Source organism: Gracilinanus agilis, chromosome 5 (genome assembly GCF_016433145.1).
Source record: "Gracilinanus agilis isolate LMUSP501 chromosome 5, AgileGrace, whole genome shotgun sequence".
Classification (NCBI taxonomy): Eukaryota; Metazoa; Chordata; class Mammalia; order Didelphimorphia; family Didelphidae; genus Gracilinanus; species Gracilinanus agilis.
This window is the reverse complement of record NC_058134.1, coordinates 230,026,279-230,052,490: the sequence shown is the minus strand read 5'-3', so window position 1 is coordinate 230,052,490 and position 26,212 is coordinate 230,026,279. Positions and strand designations below refer to the sequence as shown.

General features: G+C 37.5%; 1 protein-coding gene across 1 annotated transcript in view; it reads left to right on the top strand.

Moving 5' to 3' along the window:
- Nucleotides 1-26,212, top strand: part of ANO4 (anoctamin 4) — a 459,137-nt gene that overhangs the window by 232,841 nt on the left and 200,084 nt on the right. Inside the window, exon 4 of the mRNA XM_044677798.1 lies at nucleotides 9,721-9,912. Coding sequence (XP_044533733.1) covers nucleotides 9,721-9,912 — 192 coding nt within the window. The remainder of the gene's footprint in view (nucleotides 1-9,720; nucleotides 9,913-26,212) is intronic.

The window sequence follows — 26,212 nt, the reverse complement described above, 5'->3', positions numbered from 1 at the left end:
GGAAAGAGTATCTAATGGAGTTGTAAGAGTAGACAGTAGTGTCAGGTACAGTAGAGAGAACAAAATGAGACTTGAGAAAAGCACCATTGGCATTGGTAATTGATAAAACATTGATAACCTTAGAGGAAAAAAAGTTTTCAGTTGAGTGATGAGTTTGGAAGATAGGCGTTAGGAAGAAATGAAGATACAATGAAAAACTAAAACTGAATAAAAGGCTTGGACTTATGACTTCTGAGAGTCTTTTCTAGCTCTAAAATTACTATCTGGGTTTGGACCTTTGCTTTCTTTTGTCATCTAGGGCAAATGCCTTAATCTCAGCCCTCAGTTTTCTCATCTGTTTTATCGTCTATCCTTCATTTTCAAAGAGAATCAGTGGCGTCACAAGGTAACGTCTTGAGCTGTATGTGAACTGGATATAAGTGAAATAGAGTGGCACAGCCTCACTCTCTCTTACAAAATCATCAAATTCCAGTTGACACAAGAGAGCCAGGATCCAAACTCAGATAATAGCTTTAGAGCTGGAAAGGACTCCAGATGCCATCTAGTTTGAGTCCTTTATTTACAGGTAGGGAAATTGGTCCTTTGAGAAATTAAGTGGCTTACCTTAGGTCACCCAGTTAGGCCAGTAATTGCCAAGTCATAATCAAAGGATCACATATTAAGGCAAAAAGGGAAACAGTCCCTACCCTCAGAGAACTTAAGACACATAAATAAGGATAGGAGTCATTCATTCAATCATAGCATCTTGGATTGAGGACTGGTAGGAGCCTCAGAGGCCAGGAAAAAAAAAAAACTGAAACATATTAGTGCTTCCTGTTTCTCATGTCGAATAGTAATTTTTCAAAGTAATGGATAATTTCAGGTTTATGCTTATTTGTTTTGAACCTGCAATGGGAAAATAAGCACCAGATCCCTTCGTATGAAGAAGGAGGTAACTGGAGACTAGAGGCACTGTGCATCAGAGAAGATGCTAGCAAAACTGAGACCCTGGGGCACCAGAAGAACCTGTTGGGGAAAGGGATAGGGACCAGCTCAATTCTTCAGGGCCCAGTTGGTGGGAAGGAATGTGAGGTCACAGCAGGATAATTTTAGGCATAACAACGGCAGCCACAGAGGCTGGGAAGATTCAAACTCCTGCAGTGAAGCAGATGCATAGCCTGCCTTATCTACTACAGTCTTCAGTCTATCCAATAACTGAAAATAGTTGAGAAAGCAACCTGGAAAACAGGCTTCTTGGTTTGGAAAAATATTTGGATGAAACAAGAAAAATGTAATTCCTTTTAAAGGATCCATGATCCAATCGATTTGGGTTCTTCTTCTCAAGGCACAGCTTATAGTCTGACCATACATTTTCACCATCTTTGTCCATCAGTGCCCTTCTGCACCCTTCTCCCCATGGAGAGAAGTCTTTCATCCTATGTTCTGAGTTTCTTTCTCCAGGTCTCTAGGCAATGCCTAGAGGAGAGTATGGGCCCTCCACTGGTCCTAGAACACTGGCCTGCATATTTTTGCAGTCATAAATTTCTTTAATGATGTCTTTTATCTATCTTCTTATAAGCAATTTCTTGTCAGTAATCTGGGGCAGCCTACCCTCTCTTGTTGTTTGGTGACCTGTAACTGTAATTGTCTGTAGAGTGCGATATTTCATGTTGAACAACCATTTGACATCTAGGAGGTACAGTGGATAGAATCCTAGATCTGGAGTCAGATAATCTAGGTTCAAATTCCACCTCTGAGACTGATTAGCTGTGTGACTCTTGGCAAGTCACTTCACATTAATCAGACTATTTCTTTATCTTTAAAAAGGGGATAATAAGAATATGTACTTCCTAAGCGGTTGCTGTTTGAAATAAATGAGATAAAGTGCTATGTATATCCTAACTGCATACAATGCCAGATTTTTTTTTCAATGTATTGATTAGCTTTTTGCTGTCTGCCCTTTCTCCCTTTTATTTATGATAAAGAATGGTTCTTGGGAAAGAGGGAGAAAGATATATTGGGAAATGCAAAAACTGAAAAGAAAAGATATCAATAAAACTTTTTATTCAATGACTTGTTTCAGAAAGAACATTTGGATTATTAAGAGCACTGCTCTCTTCCTCCAACTCAATTCTTGGCCCATTTCATTATGTTTTCAGTGTTTTTACAAGATATGACTATTGAGGGACAAAAAAGTGTTATGACATGATCATCCTTCCAACGGTGGCAGGATAGTCCCTCCCTCCCCCCAAAATGCTAATTAGTCAATCCACAAGTATTTAATAAGCACCTACTGAGTACATCTACAGTGTAGCCTACTTACTGTGTAGGCATTGAACTAAATGCTGGATTCTAGCAGGGAAGACGACTTGTATATATCCAGGTATATATAAAATGATTTTGTAAGAGAAGGCACAGGCCTTGGGAGGAACAGGAAAAGCTTCACATAAAAACTATTTAAGCCAAGAGAGATATGATAGGTTGACCAGTATTCCCAGTACAAGATATGTTTTTTTTTTAATCATGAAATTTTTGGCATACTAGAGTTAGTACTTTAATATATGAACATTCCTGGGGGGGGCAGCTTTGTATATTTTAACAAAATGAATCAAATTCATTTCATACTGATGTAAATTCTTCTATAATTCATATTGTATGTTAGTGAATAAATTAGAAAACAAAAAATGCATGTGTGTGTGTTGGGGGGGGAGTAACATGCTCATGAGACATCTAAACAAAGCTGTTTTTGCTAGGAAAGAAAATACATCTTCCTACCCCCCCCCATGGATTCATATGAAAACTTAAGTGTTTAATATGTTCCTTACATAAGTATCTACTTTTAAACTTCCCATTTTCTTCTTTAAAGTTAAAAAGTATAAACACATTTGGGACTTCAAAATGTTTCTGTTAATTTGACCCTTGGAGTTTCTGTTTTAATGTTTTGACAATAAAATAGAATATTTTTGTTTGGAAGAAATTTTTGATGTATCACTCAGTGAGATAATTGAGCTATTTCTATGCATTCTTTGGTAGAAACGGGTATCCCTAAAGCACAGCTCTGACATTATTCCCCTGTTCAAGAAGCTCCAGTGGCTCCTTTTAGCCTCTAGGATAAATGATAAACAGTTGTGTTTAGCTTTTAAAGTCATACACAACTAACTCCAACCTGTCTTTCCATCCCATTGGCTATTACTGCCTCTTCCTCAGCAATCTAACCAAAACTGGCCTTCTCTCTGCTTCTCCATATCCCATCTCCATGCTTTTGTGCTTGCTCTCCCACATGCCTTCACCTCTCAGTCATCTGAAAGCCTCTTCTTTCAAGACTTTGCTCAAGCACCCACGTCTACTTGAAGCCTTTCCTGACTCCCCCACTTCCTCATGGCCCCCCAACAAACTACCTTGTAGTTTATATCTACTTTATATATCTCTTTACTTTATATCTATGCTGTATATATCTTTATATGTATTTATTCTCACAGTTATTGTCTCTCCTCATTAGGGTAAGCCTTTTGAGAGAAAGGATTGTTTTGGTCTTTGCATTCGTATCTTTAGTGCCTGTTACATGCTGTTGTTATTCAGTCATATCTCACTCTTTATGACCCTATTCGGAGTTTTCTTGGCACTGATGCTTTAGTGGTTTGACCTTTCATCCTCCAACTCATTTTACAGATGAGGAACCGAGACAAACAGGGTTAAGTGACTTGCCCAAAGTCACACAACTAGTAAATATCTGATGTTGGATTTGAACTCCGAAAGATGAATATATCAAACTCCAGGCCCAGCACTACATTCACCTAATGTCTGTTATATATTAGTATTGATTGACTGATTGATGGATAGTTCAAACGCTATCTCTTCTCTTGGAAACTCAAAGTCTTTTACACTCTAGCCTACGTTTCTAGTCTTATTATATATTATTATTCCCTTGTGGGACCACATTCCAAACAAACTTGGCTGCCAGCTTTAATTGCCCCCTATGCTTCTCCAGTCTCCCTACCTTTATTCAGAATATCCTCACACTTAAAAATGCCCATTTCCCCTACTTAGAACCCTCATCTTTATTCAAAAATCAGTTCAAATGACTATTCCTACATGAAAGAAGGCCTTTCTTCATCATCACCTCCCCCAGTTGTGGGGACTCTCTCTCTAAAGAACTTTGTATTTTTCTGTTTATATTTGAATTTACATATGAATTTAAGTGTTATTTCTTACTATAGGATGCTAAATCCTTGAGGGCAAGGCCCAGTTCATTTTTTTTTGTCTCAATTACCAGCGCCTAGCATATTGTTGTTGGTTGGATAGATGGGTGGATAGATGGAATGTTCCCTGGCCCCCTTTCCTCAATAGCAGCCACCTTTCTTTCCATAAGAAAACTGGGAGTCAGTTTTATGAACAGGATTGCTGCTTTACTTGCTGGGGAATTGTTCTTGGACAAGACATCTAATGAGATTTTATTCAGTGATAATTAGAGTAAGAACTCCCAACACTGTTTTAAAATTTTTATTGCTAGTTTGCTTTTGTATTGCTCAATGTATTCCGGTTCCCTCTGCATCCTATCCTTCATAAGAGATGGAAAAGATAAGAGAAAGCAGTTCAGTAAAACCCACTAACATAGTAAAAATACGGTTTACATTACAATGCAGTATAGCCTATCTTTAAGCTTTCATCCCTGCAAAGAATAGGGGTGAGTATCTTCCTATATTTCTTCTTTGGTGAGTCAATAAATATAAAGTCAATTAGCCCACTATATCTTGCCCCACCATTCTGGTCATTGCATGTAGCCATCCACTTTTGGCATGTTGCCATTTGCTCTGATAGCTTTTACATATCTTCTCTCACCTTACCCATTCTCATGGCTCCACTCACATTCCCTATAACCCTTCTCTGACCATCATTCCCTAAAATGTATGTTGTCTATTCCTATTATATTATAAACTCAGGGATTTATTTATTTATATATTTGTATCCTTGGTGTTTAGGCCAATGCCCAAGTAGGCATCTAATAAAATACTTTTTCATTCATCCAAACACTGTAATTATAGTAGGGACCTCTTATCTACAATTTTGTTTTCTGAGATTTCAGTTATCAGGGGTCAACTGCAAAGTACCAAGGTCTGTTGGAGGTGATTATCTCTTCTGCTTCCATTTTCACCTTTTAATTTTCACTTATTTAGCTTTTTTAAGGTAGTGGATGGGGCAGGAGTAGGGAGAGAGAGAGCACATATATATATGACATCAGCATTATTTACTTATAGCCATTATTTATATATCATCTGTAGGTCTTGGAACATATCCTCTGTGGAAATAGAGCCCTTCTGCCTTAGAACCAATACATAGTATTGATTCTAAGATGGAAGGTAAGAGTTAAAAAAAAAGAAAAAGGGCCCTACTATAATGTATATGTTCTTTCCATGGTTCTCTGTGTCAGTTCAGACAAATCTTCACTGTTTCTCTGAATTCCTCTTACTTGTAAATTTTTTTTTATTGCACTGGAAGGAAGGGTGATGATTTGTGGGTATATACAATTAAAGCCTAGTAATAACAGTGCTGAATTAGCAAGATTAGTTGAGTCCACTTAGCTTTCAGAAGGCTATATACTCTTGAGGGGGTTCTGGAGTCTGTAATCGGATCCTCCAATTATAAAAGTCTCATCAAAGTTCATTCACAGAGAGGTAAAGAAGAGTTATGTCTTCTTTTTTCTTTTTATATTTTTCTGGGAATGGGATAGAGACCTTAATGTCTAGTGAGTATTTAGGAAAACACATGTATTTAAAACTGAAAATATAAGTAGATAGACATAAATATAGGCAGATATATATTTGTAGATGAATTAATACCTAGATAGAAATGAGATAGGAGATTTGAAAAATACAGTGAAAAGTCTATTATATCTGGAGTTGTAAGGAATTGAATTTTATGGTTTGACTAAAATATATGAAAATTTTAATAATACTGTGGTCACCAATTTTTGAAAAATTTTGAAATTAACATAGCCCAAGTCAAAATAACTTTTAGTAGCTTTTAATAATTTAATATAATATAAATACAGCAAAAGAAAGAAATGTAAGAGGGAAGTAGAAAATATTTCCTAGCTAAATATACTATAATTGCTGATTCAAAGAAATTCAGCTCAACTCTGACAAAAGTTCCCTCAGGCCCCAGTCTCCACGTGGAAGTCCAATAACCTCTTCAATATGGGTCTCATCAGTGTAAGCCTCTTCCTTCAGTTCAAGTTCAAGATCCTCCAAGCTCCAGATTCAGGCCTAAGAAGACCTCCTGAAGACTATCTCCAGAAGACTGCTTGCAGAAGACTCCCTCCAGCTGAAGAAGTTCAAAGCTTTTATAGTGACTTCTTGTCCCTTCCCCTCTTCACAGGGGCCAATCACAACTTCCAAATTGCCTAACACTTCCCAGAGGGGCAGTGTCTCTGGGATTCACACCTCTGATCCTCTGAAGGTATAAACTCTTATCAAAAGGATTCACAAGTTTCTGACTGAGTTTTTTCTGAGGGTATGAAACTAAGTAAGTGACGTGTGAATTCTCTTACTTGATGGCTAACAAAGTGTTAAGTAGGGGTGTTTTCAGTTTTTGGTTGATTAAATTAAATGTTGCTGATTGATAGACAAAGAAAGTTTGATTCACACTTCACAGAGTCAAAAGACTTGAGTTCTAATCTTATCTCTGAACTTATTATCTTTATAACTTTGGGTAAGTCACTTAAACTCCATGGGGTCTAGTTTCCTCATTTGTGAAATTATAACATGTGCCTCTGAAGTCCTCTAAAACTATGGTTATATGACTTATATAGTATCCCATAAGTCTTGGTACAATTTTAGCCTCTAATACCATTTTAGATTTTTGGGAAACCATGTACAAACATATGTGTGTATGTGTATGTATATCCAGACATACATACACTCACATACATAAAGATGGATGAAGATAGGAGGAAGTTAAGAGATACACTAAGAGTGAGAAAGGTGTATTGAAAAGAGTGCTATACTATAGTAAAGAGAGATCTGGGTTCAAATTCTGATTGAGGTACTTATTAGCCATATGATCATGAGGAAAACTCTCCTTGCCTCAGTTTTCTCATCTATAAAAAGGGTACAATAATATCTACCAAGTTTGTTGTGGGATTCAAATAAGGTCATAGGACCATAGACCAAGAACTAGAAGTAATCTAAGAATCTCTATAGTCCAATCACCTCCTTTCACAAATGAGGGAATCAGGACCCAGTAAGGTTAGGTGACTTGCTAAAAGTTATACAGGTACTAAGTGAAACAGGTAGAATTTAAACTTTGATCCTCTGACTCCAGGTCCAGTGATTTAAACAAAGTATTATATAATGTTAGCTTTTAGTATAAATAGTGTAGCCATCTTTTGCAAGTGGCCATTTTCTGCAAGCAGCATCAACATGGGGTACAGAGCTTAGAACCCCAAAGAAGCCAAGAGGCAGTTGAAAGACTGTTACAACTGCACTCTAAAAGGAGGTGAAACCCCGGGCAAACCAACTCAGTCCTGAGTTAGGGTGAAAATGTGGAAGAGAGGTTTTGGGATAGGTCTCCATTGAATCCTAGTAATCCTCACCAGGATTGTGATTACCTAATCCACGGTACTCTGTCTAACACTTCCTGTCAGTCTCTGTTACAGCCTGCATTCTGCAGCATATATATTTATACCATCAAATTATATTTACATCAACTTCATCTAACCATCACAGAAGATCAACAACACCTACTTATGATCATCTGGCCTAGCTAGCTCATCCATCCATTAGCTAGTGAATAGAAGCTGAAATCAAGCTGAGTGTGGAACTCCACCTGAGGCTTTCCCTGGGAAGGGATGGCTTAGTTCTTACTCATCAAGATTAGAGTTAGATTTCCCTTAATCCTCTTACCTTCCCCATCATGCCTAAGATCCCAAATACCATCAGTTTATACCTTCCTTAGTCAATTAAAGAAGTTACCTGCTATAAAGAAGCTTTAGTCATCTTGCTGTTTGATCCATTAACTTCATAGCAATTTCTCCATACTGTCAGGATTTGGCAGTTGGGGAAGTCACCCTGCTGAGGGGGATTCTAATAGGCTTTCCACACAAATTCTAGCCTGTGAATTATTCCCTAACAAGCTGAGATATCAATACAATTGGCAATACACCATCTTAAACATATTTAACATTTAGTAAGATATTCAGTTGATATCCTCTGGGGAGCCATAGGGCTTGGGCCCTCTTTGTAAGGAGACTCTAGTTCTTGCCTGGTGGGGGACTGATTATTATTGACCCTAAGACTGCCCAACCCCTGCAGGTTGAGCTGTGGACTGTAAGTTATTCTGCAGTCTGAGAATCATCCTTACAATAGGAAGAGGAATATTTCTAAGTCTGTTGTGTTTTGTTTTGTTTGTCTAGGGCAGTGGTTCCTAAACTTTTTTGGCCTACCGCCCCCTTTCCAGAAAAAAAATATTACTTTGCTCCCTGGAAATTAATTTTTTAAAAATTTAATAGCAATTAATAGGAAAGATAAATGCACCTGTGGCCATCACCGCTTTCCTGGATTGCTGCAGCACCCACCAGGGGGCAGTAGCACCGAATCACTTGTCTAGGGACACTAGTGTTGGGAACACTCACTGTGGAAATATTGTACACCAGTGCAGAAAGAGCCACTTGTTTGTAACTTTTACTTTCAGAGAGTTGCCTGAGAGGGTCACTGAGAAGTTCAGTGACTTGCCCAGGGTCATGTGGTAAGTTTGTGTCAGAAACAGGATCTGGACAAAGATCCTGACACTATTACTGGCCCCCTATCCACTGTATCACCTTGTTTTTCACACTATCTTAATGGGTAGGTAGGTTGAAAAATACATGGATAGAAAGAATGGAAGGAGAAACAAATGGATAGATGGATAGATGATAAGTAGATGAGTAGATGAATAGGTAGGTGGTTGGATGGATGCATGATTGTATGAACAGATAGAAGGATGCATGTATGAGTGTGCATAGGTGAGTGAAACTAAATATATTTTTGTTGGCAGGCATAAGAGCTTTGAATTTATTATATATTTAAGAGAAAAACCAAGTTGTACATAATAAAGAGTTATAGTTGATTTTTTCCGTATCTTACTTCATATGGAAATGCTTATTTTATTTTGTTCTTGTTAAGTATAGAACAAAAAAGTTAATTCTTCTATGTAAATGTGTGTACAGGAGACTCTGTGTGTGTGTGTGTGTGTGTGTGTGTGTGTGTGTGTGTGTGTGAAAGAGAGAGAGAAAGAGAGAGATGTGTGTACAGGAGACTCTGTGTGTGTGTGTGTGTGTGTGTGTGTGTGTGTGTAAGAGAGAGAGAAAGAGAGATGTACAGGAGACTGTGTGTGTGTGTGTGTGTGTGTGTGTGTGTGTGTGTGTGTGTGTGTGTGTGAAAGAGAGAGAGAAAGAGAGAGATGTACAGGAGACTGTGTGTGTGTGTGTGTGTGTGTGTGTAAGAGAGAGAAAGAGAGAGACAAATATTGAGCAAAACTCAACTCTATTTAGGAATATCATTCACAAAACTGATACCATTAAAATTCACTGGTGTGCAAATTTTGATGTGTCTAGCATCATTTAATAATTTGAAAGCAATGTGCACTTGTTTGCCTAAGGACTTGACATTAATTTACTTGTAGCCATTAACTTAAAACGAAACCAATTTGTCTTTTAGCCACCTCGAGCCGACCTCTGCAATAGAATGGTGCTATTTCTCATTCCAGGTTTAAGTTTATCTCTTCATGGGGCTGAAAAACGTTTGCAAATCCATCAAAGGCGAAGTGTGGCGAGCCGTCCAGCCTCCCATCGACCACTCGTGGTTAGGCATTCTTCACTCCCACCTATCCGAAGGGCAATAAAAATGGAAGCATCCTCATCTGGAGCCACTAATGGGAGAACTAAAATTCTCCATCCAGGTAATGCATGGAAAATGCCATTGGGAGACTGCCATAGCAGCTGACTGTTGTTGTATGCAGTGCCATGGTGCTGATCTCTTATAATGCTCTGCTTTCATTCACAATGTAACACTTCCTTGTGAATCTGGCATGTTCCTTAGCCCTCCATTGTCTTGGTGAATGGCAAGGTCAATTGGATGTCATGCTCACTTTAAATTGGGGTTGTGTGGATGTTTCAGAGATGCTCGAAATGAAAGCTTTGATGTCCTTTATACTTGTATATGCAGACTGTGTCCGTGTTTTATAAAACAAAATAAATCTTCCAGTGGCAGAAACTTACATTAAAATCGTGGTAGATATTTTCGTCTACATTTTAGGACTCACAGGCCTGCCATATTCCACAATGTAATAGGGGAGAAGTTGTCTATCATACAGCTATCTTAACTGCTCTAGAAACAGGTGGGATGCTTCTATATGTATCCCCAAAGACTAGTAATTGAAGCACTGGGTATAAACAGCAAAACAAAAGAATTAAACAACTTTATTCAGGCCCATAATATGAGTGATATCTTCTAATTAACTTACTGAACCAAACTTATTTGATGGAGAAAAGGAGATAGATAATCCCTTGTGATACCTCTAGGTGATAAGGGAGAACACAGGAGGAAAAAAAGCAAGGACAGGCAAAGATACAGCCTCTAGGGAAGAAACTACTGCCTGGAGCTAATTATTTTATGCTTAGGCTAGTAGCTTCTATGTTGCAAGGTGAGCATAATTGATTTCCTTTACATTTTCAGGCTCTGGAACAAATCTCTGATTGCTCCTCCTGAATTATCATTCTGTATTCCCCAATAACTACTTTGAAGACACAATTATCTGATCCATTTTATTGTTCTCTACTCAAGAAAGATAATTATACCCAATACATTGAGTGGACTCATTGTAGAGGTACATCTATGTGGCTCATAAATAAGCGTTAGCTGAATTTTATAGAAAACAGAAAGAGAGAGAGAGAGAGAGAGAGAGAGAGAGAGAGAGAGAGAGAGAGAGAGAGAGAGAAAGACAGAGAGAAAGACAGACACAAAGATAGATAAGAGTCAGAGACACAGAGACAGAGAGAGAACATTTTGCTCCTTCTTCAATCCACTCCCATCACTGTCATTTGTCCTTCTGTCCTACACCCTGCTACAAAACTATTTTTCCCTAGGGGAAAAAAGTATTCTAGTTATATCTCTGGCCCCTGCTTTCCTGGAGTTTACAATCTAAGAAGGGGAAATGTGGCATGAAGCAAATGAATGGAATCCGAAGTAACCTGTTATAACTGCACAAGAGAGATGTAAGCAGATCAGTCTGCTGTTCAAGAAAGTGAAAGTCATTATCCTTTGAGGTGGGGAATCATGGAAGGATTCCTATAGTTCATGGCATTATGTTGAACTTTAAAGAATAAAAAGAGGAATTCAGTTGAACAATCTCCAACAGGGAAAGAGGTATAAGGGCATCCTGTGCAAAGAAAATATGAGCAAAGAATCAGGCTTGTATGGGAAGAGTCAAATACCTAGTTTCTCTTTTGCTATTCGGTGATTGTAATAAACAAATAAACTATTAAAGTAGAAAATATTAACATGATTTGTAGTATAGAGATAGAGCCTGGATATTTGATTTCATTGGAGGAAATTCTCTTTATCAATGCAGATCAGCCTACACTTATTCTGTAAGTAAAATTTTTAGAGTTACCTCTAGACACGCTAAGGGGAGAAATTATTTGCACAGGGTCATATAGATGGTGTGTGGATAATAAGTGAAGCATGAGCCCAGGTCTTCATGATTCCAAAAGAAGCTCTTTAATGTTAATTTAGGCTTCTCCATTTGTCTTAACAGTCACATTGTCATGTAGATGAATGACTTAGGTCTTGTTTCTACTTAACATGTTAATGTGTTATCACCTAGCTGTGAATACTAAGCATGCTCATTGGAGTTTGAAAAGGTAAATAATTGGTTCTAGCTCTGAGTTGTAATTAAGGTTAAGTCACAAATTATCATCATACATCCACTTTTCTTTTGAAGTGAGTTTAAAATTACTGCTTCTCAGGCAAACCTGATCTAATTCCATTTTATTTTAGATTTTCTAACTTGTTATTGATGCATGGAATGTTATCAGTGGTAATGATGTCATAGTGCGCAGGGAGTAGAACTGGGAATTGGAATATTTTCATTTAACTTCTGCTTCTGAACATTAGCTGTCTGTGTATCACTTGGCAAGTCATTTTACTTCTTTATCACCCAGGTGACTCTTTTAAGACTTTAAGTTAAAGTGATGGCGCTGAAATGTTTTGATACAGTAGATGTAGCTAATAAAAATTGATGATGGTGACAATGGCGGTTGTGATGGTAATGGTAAAGGTTATGATGGTGATAATGGCAATGATGCTGATGATGATAAGAGTCACCCTTGTGTAGTAGATAAGGGGTTGGTCTCAAAGCCAGGGGAGACCTGGCTTTGAGTCTTATTTTTGGCACATATTGAATGTGACTCTGATTCTGATCATCCTAGGTATCTTCCTCTTTTTTTAAAACAACATCTTATTTTCCTCCAATTTCATGTAAACACATTTAATATTAATTTAAAAAATGAGTTCCAAATTCTTTACCTCCTTCCTATATTCCCCCTCCCTGAGACAATAAGCACTCTGATATAGATTTTACATGTACAATCATGCAAAACTTTTTTTGTATTAGTCATCTTGTGGAAGAGATCTCAAACAAAATAAAATTAAGAGGAGAACTATATTATGTTGTTTTGGTCTGCATTCAGACACCATCGGTTCTTTCTCTGAAGACAGATGGCGTTTTCCATCATGATTGTCTTGAATCATTCTATTGGTGATAATAACTAGGTCAGTCACTGCTGTTCATCAAAAAATATTGTAGTTATTGTGTATAATGTTCTCATGGTTCTGCTCACTTCACTTTGCACTGTTCATTTAAGTCTTTCTAGGTTTTTCCAAAATCATCCTGCTTGTCATTCTTTTTAGCTCAATAGTATTCCATTACAATCATATAGCATGACTCCTAAGTCTAGAAGTTGCATAAAAAGTGCTTACTTGCATTGGTTTCCTCAATGAGCAAATATTTCCTAGGCAGCAGACCACTGTATCAAAACATTTCAGCACACAGTGGATAGAGTGCTAGAACTTCAGCCAGGAGGATCTGAGTTCAAATATCGTCCCCCATGATCATTGGCTGTGTAGTAACCACAGGCAAGTTGCTTCACTTTACCTCTTTCCACTTGAGTTTCCTCATCTGTAAAATGAGGATAATAATCACATCTCTCTCCCAGGGTTGTTATGAGGATAAAATGAGATATTTGTAAAATGCTTTATAAACTTTGAAGTGCTCTATAAATGCTCACAGCTCTTATCACTATTAGATGACTCTCTTCACCTGAATGTTCCTTTTATCACTGACATTTTATGGCTAGTCTTCATCGCTATTCCTAAAAATGATAATAGTAGCAGTTGTAGTTACAGTGGTAAAGGCATGTCAGTATGCATTTATTCTCTCCCAGCATTGCTATAAGAATAAAGTGAGATGTTTGTTGTGAAGACCAAATGAGATAATAATTGTAAATCACTTAATGTAGTGCCTGGAACATGTCAATGTTAGTTATTATTGTGAAGCACCTACTGTGTGCCAGGCACGTCACTAAATGCTGGGGATACAAAGAAGAGCAAAAGATCATTCCAGTCTTTAAGGATTTCATGGTTTGATGAAGGGGATAACAAGCAAACAGATACATACAAGCAAGCAAGCTCTATACAGGATAAATAGGAAATAAGAGAAGGAAGACCCTAGTACTAAGGATTGGGAAAATTTCCTGTACAAGGTTACATTTCAAGGAAATAAGAGAAGACACTGGTCAGAGATTAGGAGGGCCAGAATTCTAGGCATGGGGGAGACCAGAGAAAATATCTGGAGCTAATAGGTGGAGTATCTTGTTCATGGAACATTGTGGAGGCCATTGTCCTAGAGGGTGACAAGTAGAATATAATATAATATAATAAGGGCGGAGTATAATCTGGAGTTGAGGAAGTAAAGAAACCGGAAAGTTAGGAGAGGAGAAGTTTATAAAGGACTTTGAATGCCAAATGTAGGATTTGATCCTGGAGGTAATAAGGAACCACTTCAGGTTTTTGAAGTGGGGAGTGACTTGGTCAGATTTGGGTTCGTCAAGATCTTTGTTTACATCATTTCCTTGATGATCCCAACAGTCTTGTAAGGGGAAGGTCATTATTAATCCCTTTTGCAAATTAGGACACTGAGGCTCACAGTTGTGCAATTATTTACCCTAGTCATTATTTCTAGTAAATGTCTGAGACAGGCTTGAATATTCAGTCTTCCTGATCAAAAACCCAGTCCTTTTCTATACCATGCTATATGCAAGATCTTAGTAAAAAAAATTCATCCTAAACATCTTTCTTATAATACTATATTCACATTTTATAATTAGACATCATTAATTAAATGCCTTTTGTGTTCTAGGCCCTGGGGATACAGAGTAGCCCTTACCCTCAAGGGATTTACGTTTTATTGTAGTATATTTTAATGTATTGGATTGGATTCTATTATTCATAAGAAGTTTTAGATCATTCTTTGTCTTTATGCCTCTCATGCCTTGTACAGTGGCTGGCACACAGTAGGCACTTAATAAATTGATTGACCCTTCAAATTTCTCTACTCTAATGGATAATCCAAGTTCCCTAAACGTAAACAAAGATAGATTCCTTCCCACCCTACCTTCTCCCTGTCTTTCCTTTTATTCATTTCTCATATAATGGCATCTTGAATATGAAATAGTCTCCCTCAAGAGTGAGAAAACCAGGCAGATCTTTTATATTCTGCACCACCACATATATCCATGAATCACCAGTAGTCACTGAAGAATCTCCATCATCCTCTGAGTCCCCATGAGCCTCTGTAGTCTTTCTCTATTCCATCCTGTGATTATTTGTTGCCATTTTTACTTAAGCGACTGGTTCTTTTTTCATTCACTTCCTTTGTGTCTAGCCCTTTTTGTCATTTATCCAAGTGATTCAGAAGCCTTAAGTTACTTTTCTAACTCCTGTACTTGAGTGAATGTATTTCTCAAGCATTTCTACTAGTCATTAGTGAAAATGTTGAATTGTACAGAACCTAGGACTGGGCCCTGTGAGGTCACACTTGTTCCAGCCCCTCAGATATATTGAAACTATGAATTATATCTCTTACCTTCTGTAGCCATAGTTAATGCAACCATTTGTGTGACCTTGGATAAGTCATTTAATCTCAATTAACTTCAGTTTCCTTATCTGTAAAATAAGGAGGGCTTGGAATACATGGTCATTAAGATACCTTCAAATTCCAAATGTATATTTTCATGGCCCTTATTTAAACAGCCTGCATTTCCTTGATTTGATTGATATGCCACAAGTTGGAATCTGAAATTGGGATAGAATGCATTTTACCTGCTACATGACAGCTATCTCCCAGGCCTGTCAAACTACCAAGAAACTATACTTAGAATGAGGCTGATAATTCTTTATAGAACCAAAATGACTATCACATTGGATCTTATCCTCATTTAGGACTTGACAAATTCATGTTTTAAAACATTTTTTCAATGAATTTTCAACTTGGCTTTCTATTGCAGTTCCTTTCCCCACTTACATATAATTGGTGTATTGGCCTTATTTTCTTTTTTCCTTTTTGAATCCCCATCTCTTCATATCCTTTACCTTTAATATTTTAGCACTAGAACTTGACACTTTGTTTCTAGAGGATTTCTTAAAATACAGATTTTATTTTTGATGCACATATGAAATTATCTTCCAATGTGCTTTATTAAATAACATTCTATTCAATTAAGATGTTATTCACTCACACATACTCATAGGATTGCTAAATTGGAAGAAACCACAGATATTATCTAGAAGACACCAAACTCCCCCACTAGCAAATAATATCATGGAACCTCTGCTTAAATACCTTTGATGATGGAGAATTCACAGTGTCCAGAGATAACCCATTCTACTTTTGGAAAACTCCCATGCTTATATTCTTAGAGCAAATTAACCCTGGCATCTCTGTAATTTCTACCCATTTCTCTTACTTCTGATCTTTGGTGGCAAATGTAACAAGTATAATCCTTTCACAGTGCTTCTTTTTAAATAACTGAACTATTAGCTAGGTGCCACAGTGGATGGGGCACTGGGCCTGAAGTCAGGAAGACCTCAATTCAAGTCCAACCTCAGATACTCGCTAGCTATGTGACCTGGGACAAGTCACTTAACCCTGGTTGTCTTATTTTCCTTATCTGTAAAATGAGAATGAAATGACAAATCACTCCACTATCTTTGCAAAAAAAAAAAAAAACAAAACCAAAACAGAGTAATGAAGAATCATCTGCAATACTTGTATTAGAGAGCTCTGAGAATTATTTACATAGTTGGGGCCTCCCAACACTACTATATCACGTCTCCATGCTAATGTTTCTCTATTTCATCATTTATATCTTCCTTCTGGCTGGTTGTTCTATAATATCCCCCAACAGTAATAAAATGTATTTCTCCTTCTCAGCATATATACTTTAATGGCCTCATATGAGTACACATTTTCTAAATCCAAAGCTCCTCTATTGCCCCTTTTATATAATCTCTTCCTTTTGGCTCTTTCATAGTCTTCTAGTCATGTGTCATGTTCCATATCTTAGTGATAATAATGAGATTAGATTACCTTCTCAAGCTAAGATCTGCGCATTTCTGTATGGATGTGTTCTTCATGTTTCAGTCTAGATAGATGAAGCTATGAGGTTATATTACTCTTTCCTTTCTTGAATGTCATCTTCTGCACCTTAGCAGCCTTCTTTACTGATAGCTTTCCTCTACCCTACCAGTAACGTTTATAGTCTTTCTACTACACTTATTGCCTCCTTATTTTCTTTTAAATAAAATGAAATTTTATAAATTTTATTTATAAATTATAAATTTCATATTATCAAAGTAATAATGGACTTTTCTTCTGTCCTAATTTTCAGCTTCATAGATTTTGGTTTTTTACTAGAAGTCATCTTAGGCATGACCAAATAGTCCTCTTGTTTAACAGATGAAGATCCAAGAAAAAATGACTTTGTTAAAGTCATGCAGCCATAATCTAGGACCTGAAGCACCAAGACCTGTTCCTAGAAATGCTTGGCCAAGTAGTAGAATAGAGCTTTTGAGTTGGATGGCACTGATGAGCCACCCCCTCCCTTCTCATTTCATAGATGAAGAAAAATAAAGCAAGAGTAAACTAACTGATTGGTCAGTTTGGACCTAGATTCTCCTGACTCTGAGTTCAGGGTCCTATCAATTTATAATATACTGCCCACAGGAATTCTTAACATTGAGATCAGAGGGGACATAAATGTGTAGGACAATTGGGACAGTATATACTGACCTGGTCACAAGACCAGCCCTAGTGATTTAAGACATATCCTTCTTCCATGCTGCCCCTGTATTGGTCCTGTCACTCGAAGTTGTTCCATGTCAAGCTATTGATTCTGCTAGGGAACTGGCAGGAGCAGAAGGGGAGTCAGCCACAAAGGTCTGCCTAAATCTTCAACAGACTCCTGCCTTCTGGTGTCAAACAACAATTACTTGGTCTCCCTGTCCAGAAGAATGTTCAGCCACCAGCCATTCTGTGCTTGGACGCAGTATGCCAACTTAACCCACCATTCCCAGCTTCTTAGCATCAGGTGCCTTGTCCCCATTTTGAGGAAGAAGAGGGTAGAACAAGAAACGGAAGAAGGAAATAAATGGTAGAGGAATGGGATAAATGTTTATAAATGCTCTCTGTCTCTCTGTCTCTCTCTGTCTTTCTCTCACATACACATACATACACACACATACACAGAATTCAAATGGGGCGCAAAGAAACGGGGAAATTTTTTACCACTTTATAAAATATAAATCATTCTTTTAAAAAATCTTACATATCAGTAGCTAACATTTATGTAGCCTTTTCAGTTTTGCAAAATGCTTTACATATTTTATTTGAGCCTCATGACAATGTGGCTGTAATTATCCTCATTTTACAGATAGGAAAATCAAAGCTGAGAAACATTAAATGACTAGCCCAGGGCCACAGGGCCAGTAAACCCCCATAACAGAAATTTATGGTTTCATTTACAATCCTCTTTTTGGGGGCTGTTTCTTGTATACTGGCATTTGTGCTCCTTTATTGTTAAATTCAATAGAATTTATTGTTAAATTCAAAAGAAACAAGAAAAAGAAAAAGGGTGGAGGGATGACTGAAAGGTAGGCAAAGGAAAAAGGAAGCTCTGTCCTCACTATGATCCTTTACGGCATTAACCTTGGAGGAAATGATTTTTCAGTTCCTCTCCTTGGACAATGACTTCCCACAGTGCTGGAACCTGTAGCCTTCCAAGAAACTTTGAAATCTTGTGGACAAAAGGTGATGAAGTCAGCTTTATAGTTCAGTACAAATGTTCTACCCTGTTTGAAGGTGAATGCAGAATGTTTCAGGACAGTTTGCCCTCTGGTTCAGAAATAACACTAATCATCCTTCATTGGGTTCATTTGAATCTCTGTTTTATTGGTTTTTTTTTTAGACGTGTGATGAGAACCTAGTCAAGAAAGAGGAGGGCTAGGGGACACTTAGAAAAAAATGGGATATTTTTGGCTTGAACCGATGTGCACATCAGGATCAGTTTTCCATGCTATCATTTGCTGAGTAATAAAATTGTGGTTTCTAAAAATACCCACTGAACTCTTTCTTTAGACATGTGCTCTTCCTCTTCCTTTCAGCAAGGAAAGTACACTGAGAGGGCAAAGTGTGACCTGTTTGTTGGGTAGAAGTGGTTTTTGTTTTTTTGAGCTCAATCAACTAGTATTTATTAAGCACCTACTGTGTGCTAGGCACTGTGTGAAGTGATGAGTAAACAAAGAAAAAAAAGTAAATAAACAGTCTTTATCCTCTAGGAACTTATATTCTAATAAGAGAGACAATTTGGACAGACGAGCAGCAAGGACTGGGCAGTTGAGTTTAAATGACTTTCCCAGGGTTACATAAGTAGAAAGTGTCTGATGCCAGATTTGAACCCAGGTCCTCTCAACTCCAGGCTCTGTACTACTAGCTGTGACTAAATGCATTTTAAAGAACTAAAGTGAATTTCCATATGTATATCTTAAATTTAATCCCTGTTTCCCCATCCTGTCATTTAGTGTTTATTAATGCTCGACTTAGGAAACTGGTTTTATATATTTTGTGTGAAATCTGCTTTTGGGAACGTTTTCCTTATTTGAGTTTTTGAGTTGCTTATAAAGATGGAAGAACAAATACACAATGACACATCTAAGATCTCACTTGTGTGGTCATTCCCTTTGCTGGTGTGGATTTCAGATCAGGGGACCATAGAGTGAAAGCTGGAAGGGTCCTTAGGAGTTGCAGAATCCAATCCACTAATTGATAGATGCTCATAGAAATTGTGACTTTCCTAGGTTTGCACAGCTTGGGGAATGTATTGAAGTTTCCTACAAACCAAGTACTGCACTAGGCTCAGGAGATTCAATGACAAAAGTGAAAACATTTCCCGGCCTTAAGGAGATTGTAGTCCAGACATCAGAAAGTAAAAAATATTTTTAAAAAATCTCAAGTCCTAAGTTACTAAATATACAATGTTAGTACCGACATTCCCTCCTTTATGTGTATGTATTTGTGTGTGTGTCTGTGTATGTGCGTGCATTTACAGCCTTGATACAAGGTAATGGGAGTAAATATTGTGGTGGGATACACTAACAGCTGAGATCATTAAGAAAGTCCTCATGTCTTTGAACTGAGCCCCTAGTGTAGTGATGGCGAACTTTTTAGAGACCAAATACCGGAACTACAAACCTCACACCATATGCAAGCCCCTCGCCTTACCCAAGACAGGGGAGAGAGGAAGTGCTCCTATTGGACTTCTGGGCAGAGGGGTGGGTGATGTGAAAAATGTCCTCAGGTGCACAAGGAGAGGGGAAAGGGAGCAGCCCCTTCTGGCCTGCATCCCATAGATTCACCAACATGGCCCTAGTGCCTTTGCCATTCTATTTGCTCTTAAAGAAAGCTATGAAAGAAAAAGAAGAAAAAAAATGAAGCAGTTCTTTCCCTTGAGAACCTTAAATTCTGCTGAAGAATGCTGCATGTACACTCATAAGTAGATGCAAACTAATTTCATGGGAGAGTCTCTTTTTTAATGATATATCTTGTACATATATTATTATATAACACATATTTCCATATTCATCATGTTGTGAAATAAGACAAATATTGTTTACACTAGCAAAAAAATTATTGAGGAAATAAAGAATGGTATGTTTCAATTGGCATCTGGACTCCATATGTTCCTTCCATGGTGGTGTATGTATATATATATATATATATATATATATATATATATATATATATATATATTTAAATTTTTTTTTGGTCATGAGTCTCTTAGAGTTGTCCAGGATCCATGCCTTGTTTTTAATAGTTAAGTCATTCATAACTGATCATCATTCATTCTTATTATGGTTTTCAGTGATCTCTTGGTTCTGTTCACATCACTCTTCATCACTTCATATAAGTTTTTCCAGGTTTTTTTGTGATCAACTGAGAGAGAGTCTTAATGACTTGGGTTACCAAGGAAGTCTTTTTTTTAGGGGCAGCTCCTCAACTGCAGAAGACTAGGATATCTAAAAGGTGGAAGTGAGCATTCCAGACCTGAGGACCCCCCAGACCATTTTGACTATAATTGAGAGCAGAATAGTAGCTATGTAAAATGAGTATCAGAAAGTAGGTGTGAATGAGACTTTGGCAAGCTTTCTATTCATGTTGGGGGTTTTGCATTTTATCCAGAAGAAATAGCTCTGAAGTAAGCAGATCGCATTTAGTTAGTTTGTACTGCTTGAGAGCCTTGTGGTGAGATTTCTCTGTGGTTATCATGATCTGAGATCACTTGTAAGAAATGAACACTCTAGAAATTTGTGTCCCAGTGAGGCGGGCAATTAAAACAAAGACAAACTGGTGATAAAATGAATTTGAGGTTTTGATTTTATAGTTGCCTGCTGCTTTTTTCTTTCATCAAGAAGAATATATAACAAATATGTTACACTTTCCTCCTTAAGTTTTTGGTCTGTTTTTCTTGGTTTTGCAGATGGTTATCCATTTATTATAAAGGTCCAGTTGTAGGATAGAAGGTAGTCAACAAGGCTGAGAAGTTAGAAATGTGGCCTTAGGAAGACCCAGATTCATGTTTTGCTTCTGTGCTACATTGGTGGGTAATTCTGAGTAATCTATTTGCCTTCTCAAAGCCACAGAAAACTCTTAAGATTAAAAATTAGAGGTAAGTTGCAAATCTGCATCAGCAGAGGATTTCCCATACTGGAAGTTCTCTACTTGAAATGAATTTATTGGTTTATACCAATGTTGGGGGAAGGGAGAGGGTAGGATGAAGATTTCCAACCTTTTCTAACCCTATGGCTCTATTTCAATTGAATTTTACATTTTCCTTGAATCCAAATTGTCTTCCTTGACATCCAGTCCTCTTTCTTAACATTTTAGGTATTTCTTTTAATGTTGTCATTGACTAGTAATATAAAAAAAAATCTTTGTCTACTTATGTGTTTTAACTTTTGAGGAAAATCAAACTTTTAGGTATTAAAAAATATGTTGAAACAGTGCCCCCTGCTTAATAAAGTGAAAAGAGCACTATATTAGGAGTCAGAAGAGCAAGAGTTCTAATTCAAGCTCTGCCAATTAGTAACTGGCTGACCTTGGACAAAGTGGTTCACCTTCTCACCTGGACCTCAGTTTCTCCCATCTGTAAAGTAATACAGTTTTGTTCAATGGTCTCTGAGGTTCCTTCTAATTCTTGATTTATGATCTGATGACCCTGCCTGTGCAACATTGGCAGCTCATTTCTCTGCATCTCTTATGTCCTCTACAAAATAAGGGGGTGGGACTAGATAATTTTCAAGGTACTTCCAACTCTAACTATGATTCCAAGAACTAGAATAGTGAAAGCTTCCCGGTCGTGCCATATGAAACAATTGGGGAAGTTTAGCATGGAAAAAAAGACTTAAGGGGAACAGAACTCATTATCTTTCCACTCACACTCACTAGTTCTCCAAACTTCCCTAATTCTGTGAGGGGGAACCCCATCCTTCCAATAACCCAAGTTTGCCATCTTGGAGTCATCCTTGATAATTCCTCTGGACTGTGTGGTTTCCATCACCCTCCATTGTCCAGAAGTAGCCACATCTTGTCAATTTCACCATTCTAATATAATATATTATTCTAATATAATAATAAAACCCACATCTATACTTGTACTTCTCCCTTCACATTTCAACTCTGCTACATAATCCTTTCATTGTTTCTCATATAGAATATTGTAAAAACTACCAAGTCCTTGTCTCAGGTTTCTCTCCTTTCCAATCCATCTTCTACACCATTACCAAAGTGATAATCCCTTTTTAAAAATATTATAAATTTAATAAAACATTAACTATCATGAACACTTTGATATTATACAAAGAACAAAAAAGAAGTCAATTGTATATTGAATTGTGAATTTTTGTTACACATAGTTTGGGCTTTAAGATTAGGTTTAACAATATCCAAATTGCCCTGTTTCTATCTTTTTCTGAACTCCTTTTAAATTGTTTCCTCTGAATGTTTTAAATATATGATTGATGGTTTAGAAATATTTTTCCCACCTCTGTCACTACTACTAACTCATCCCTTTCCCTTAAATAAAAGTTATCTCTTATAATATATATATATATATATACACACAAGCAAAATAAGACAATACCTCAGCCATATCTAAAAATATGTGTTTCATTTGGAACCTTCTCTGCTCAAGAAACCCTAGGAGCTTCTTGTCTTGTCCCTGTCTTGCCCCAAGATCATATACTCTCCTCTCTGTAGTAGTTAAAACCCTTTAATCTTCTTGTCCTAGAAATGCTTCTGTTGGAGTATTCCTCTATGGAACTTCCTTTTCAGGAAGCGTCCAAGCCTAGCATGACCCTCCTACCTTGGTCCCATTCCTAACTGTAGATTTCTCCATTTTGCCTCCATATGGACTCTTCTTTCTATTCTCTTTTCTTCAGCTCCCTTTTGTTTTGTATTCTCATATTAAAATGCAAACTCCTTGAGAATAGAGATTATCTTGATTTTTTTGTATTTATTTTTGTTATCCCCAGCACTTAGCATAATACCTGCTACATAATAAGCACTTACATTCTCTATTTATCTATCAATCAATCATCTTCACTAAATGCCTCAAGCCTGTACTTCCAGAATTATTACATATTGCTCTCAGTCAGCTAGGTGACACAGTAGATAGAGCACGAAGCCTGGAGTCAGGAAGACTCCTCTTCCTGGGTACAAATCTGGCCTCAGACACAAGCGGTTTGACCCTGTGCAAATAACTTACCTCTCTTTGTCTCAGTTTCCTCATCTGTAAAATGGGCTGGAGAAGGAAATGGCAAACCACTTGAGTATCTTTGCCAAGAGATCCCCAAATGGAGGAATAAAGAGTTAGACACATCTGAAATGACTGAAAAACAATATCAACAAAACCCAATTAGTAAACAAGCATTTATGAACTCCTTTGTGCCAAACACTGGACTAAGCTACAGCACAGCCCATCTGATCAGCTTGCTATTCCTTATATAATATTCCATCTCCACTTCTGTGTCTTGGAACTGACTGCCCCCCCCCTACTCTGGAATATTATACCTCTCTCCTCACTTCTATCTCTCTGAAACCCTAGCTTCCTCCAAAGATCAACTCATGTGCTATTTTCCTCATGAGTCATTTTCTGATCTCCATAGATATTAGTGACTTTTACCATCACATCATCACACAACATCATTGTATTTATATTGCAGTTACTTTTATGTCTACATGTAATTTCCTGTGGTAGGATGCAAACCTCTTGAGAATAGGTATCCCCATTATCTACCACATATTAGGTTCTTAATCAACCCTAGTTGATTGATTAAATGATACTGTTAATGATTTCAGTCATGTCTGACTCTGTAATCCCATTTGAGGTTTTCTTTGCAAAGATACTGGAGTGGTGCACATTTCCTTCTCCATTTCATTTGTCAGGGAGAAAAACCACCAGGATTCGTGAGTTGAAGTCCGGGAAAAGGAACAGTTTGGTTACAGGAAGTCCAGGTTCCAGGAACCAGATTAGAATAGTTTGTCATGCATAAGAAGATATATTTCCATCAGTTCGTGGGCTGCCAAGTTGAAGTTTCTAAAGTATATTTCTGAACCCACCACTCCCCTACTCAAAAGCCAACAGTGGCTTCCCAGTTCCTCTAGGATAAAATAACAGTGATCTCAGTCTGTCACTGATAATCTAGCTCCCACCTATTTTACCATTCTTATTTTATATTACTACAACTCTTCATGAGCTTTCTCCATTATAGTCAAATTGCCTCCTGGCAAATTGCCTCTGCACATCATTACATCCCTGATCTTCATGTACATATCTGAGGTGCCCAAGCTACTCACCACTGACTCTTAAAATCCCCATCAAAATACATAATTACCATCTTCTATATCAATCCTTTCCTAGGATCTGTCTTTACAAAAATATTTATAGCTGCTCATTTTGTGGTGGCAAAGAATTGGAAATTAAAGGGATGTCCTTCAATTGCGGAATGGCTGAACAAATTGTGGTATATGATGGTGATGGAATACTATTGTGAATGATGAACAAGAGGATTTCAGATAGAGCTGGAAAGACCTTCATGAACTGATGCAGAGTGAAATAAGCAGAACCAGGTGATCATTATACATAGTAACTGCAATAATGTGGAATGACCAAATGTGATAGGCTTTGCTACTAGCAGCAATACAATCATCCAGTACAATTCTGAGGAACTTATGAAAAAGAACACTACCCATCTTCAGAGAAAGAATTGTTGGAGTAGAAATGAAGATAAAAGTATATGATTTAGGGGGCAGCTGGGTAGCTCAGTGGATTGAGAGCCAAGCCTAGAGACGGGAGGTCCTAGGTTCAAATCCGGCCTCAGACACTTCCCAGCTGTGTGACCCTGGGCAAGTCACTTGACCCCCATTGCCTACCCTTACCACTCTTCCACCTATAAGTCAATACACAGAAGTTAAGGGTTTAAAATAAAAAAAAGTAAAAAAAAGTATATGATTTATCACTTCTTTATTTGGGCATGTTTTGGGGTTTGGGTTCTATAAGATTATTCCCTTAGAAAAATGAATAATATGGAAATATGTTTTACATGATAATACACTTAAAATCATTTGCTGGCTCTGGGATGGGGGAGAGAAAAAGGAAGGAGACAATATGTATCTTATGACTTTGGAAAACTTATGTGGAAATTTGTTATTATAATAAAAAATTTAATAAAGGCCTTAAAAAAAGACTTACATCAGGCCTTTCCTGATTATCTTGGTTACTAGAAGGCATAAAGGAGATATTAAGCAAATGCTTATGGGGTTGAATTATGGGTTGCTGTTGAAACATGGCTTTGGAGACATACAATCTAGGTTCCAATTCTGGCTGACTTTTACTACTTCTGTGGCCTTGGGCAAGTCACTGTTTCTCTGAGCCTCAGTTTCCCCATCTGTAAAATGTGAAGGATTGGACGAGATGACTTTTGAGTTTCCTTCCAGCTCCAAGCATATGATCCTATGATCATCATAGATGTGCTGTGAAAAGCTCACAAAAGCATTTAATGAGCCTAGCTCTTTTGATTGATCCATCATTTCTGACATTCTGAAACTGGCTGACCTTAAGGATACAATCCATGACACTGAAACAGAATTCCATCCATATATTGGTAGGTGTTTTGTCTCTGAATGGAATGGAATTGACCTTGTTAGTATCACGTGTTGACCATGTGAGAGGGTGGACATGGAGGTGGGAGGGGGAGTTCACAAGACATGTTTTTGTACGAGTGCATCAGTCAGACATCTGGCAGTGGCCTGGGCACATGCTCAGAAATTTCATCCTCCCTCGGTACCCTCTTTAATCGCTTATTACTCACCAGTGATTATTCATCAGGCCCAACCTCAACATTTCATTTCTTTACATCTCACTTACTTTGCAGCTGGTTTCACTTAGCAATTAATTTAATTTTGCGTGAAAGCCTTTGACAATGCCATTTGAGAAAGATCAATCTCATGGGCAACATTAGATTTTGTCACTTAACAAATGTGGGAGTTGCAACCACTATTTGGGAAGAAGGGATGGCGTGGGTCATAC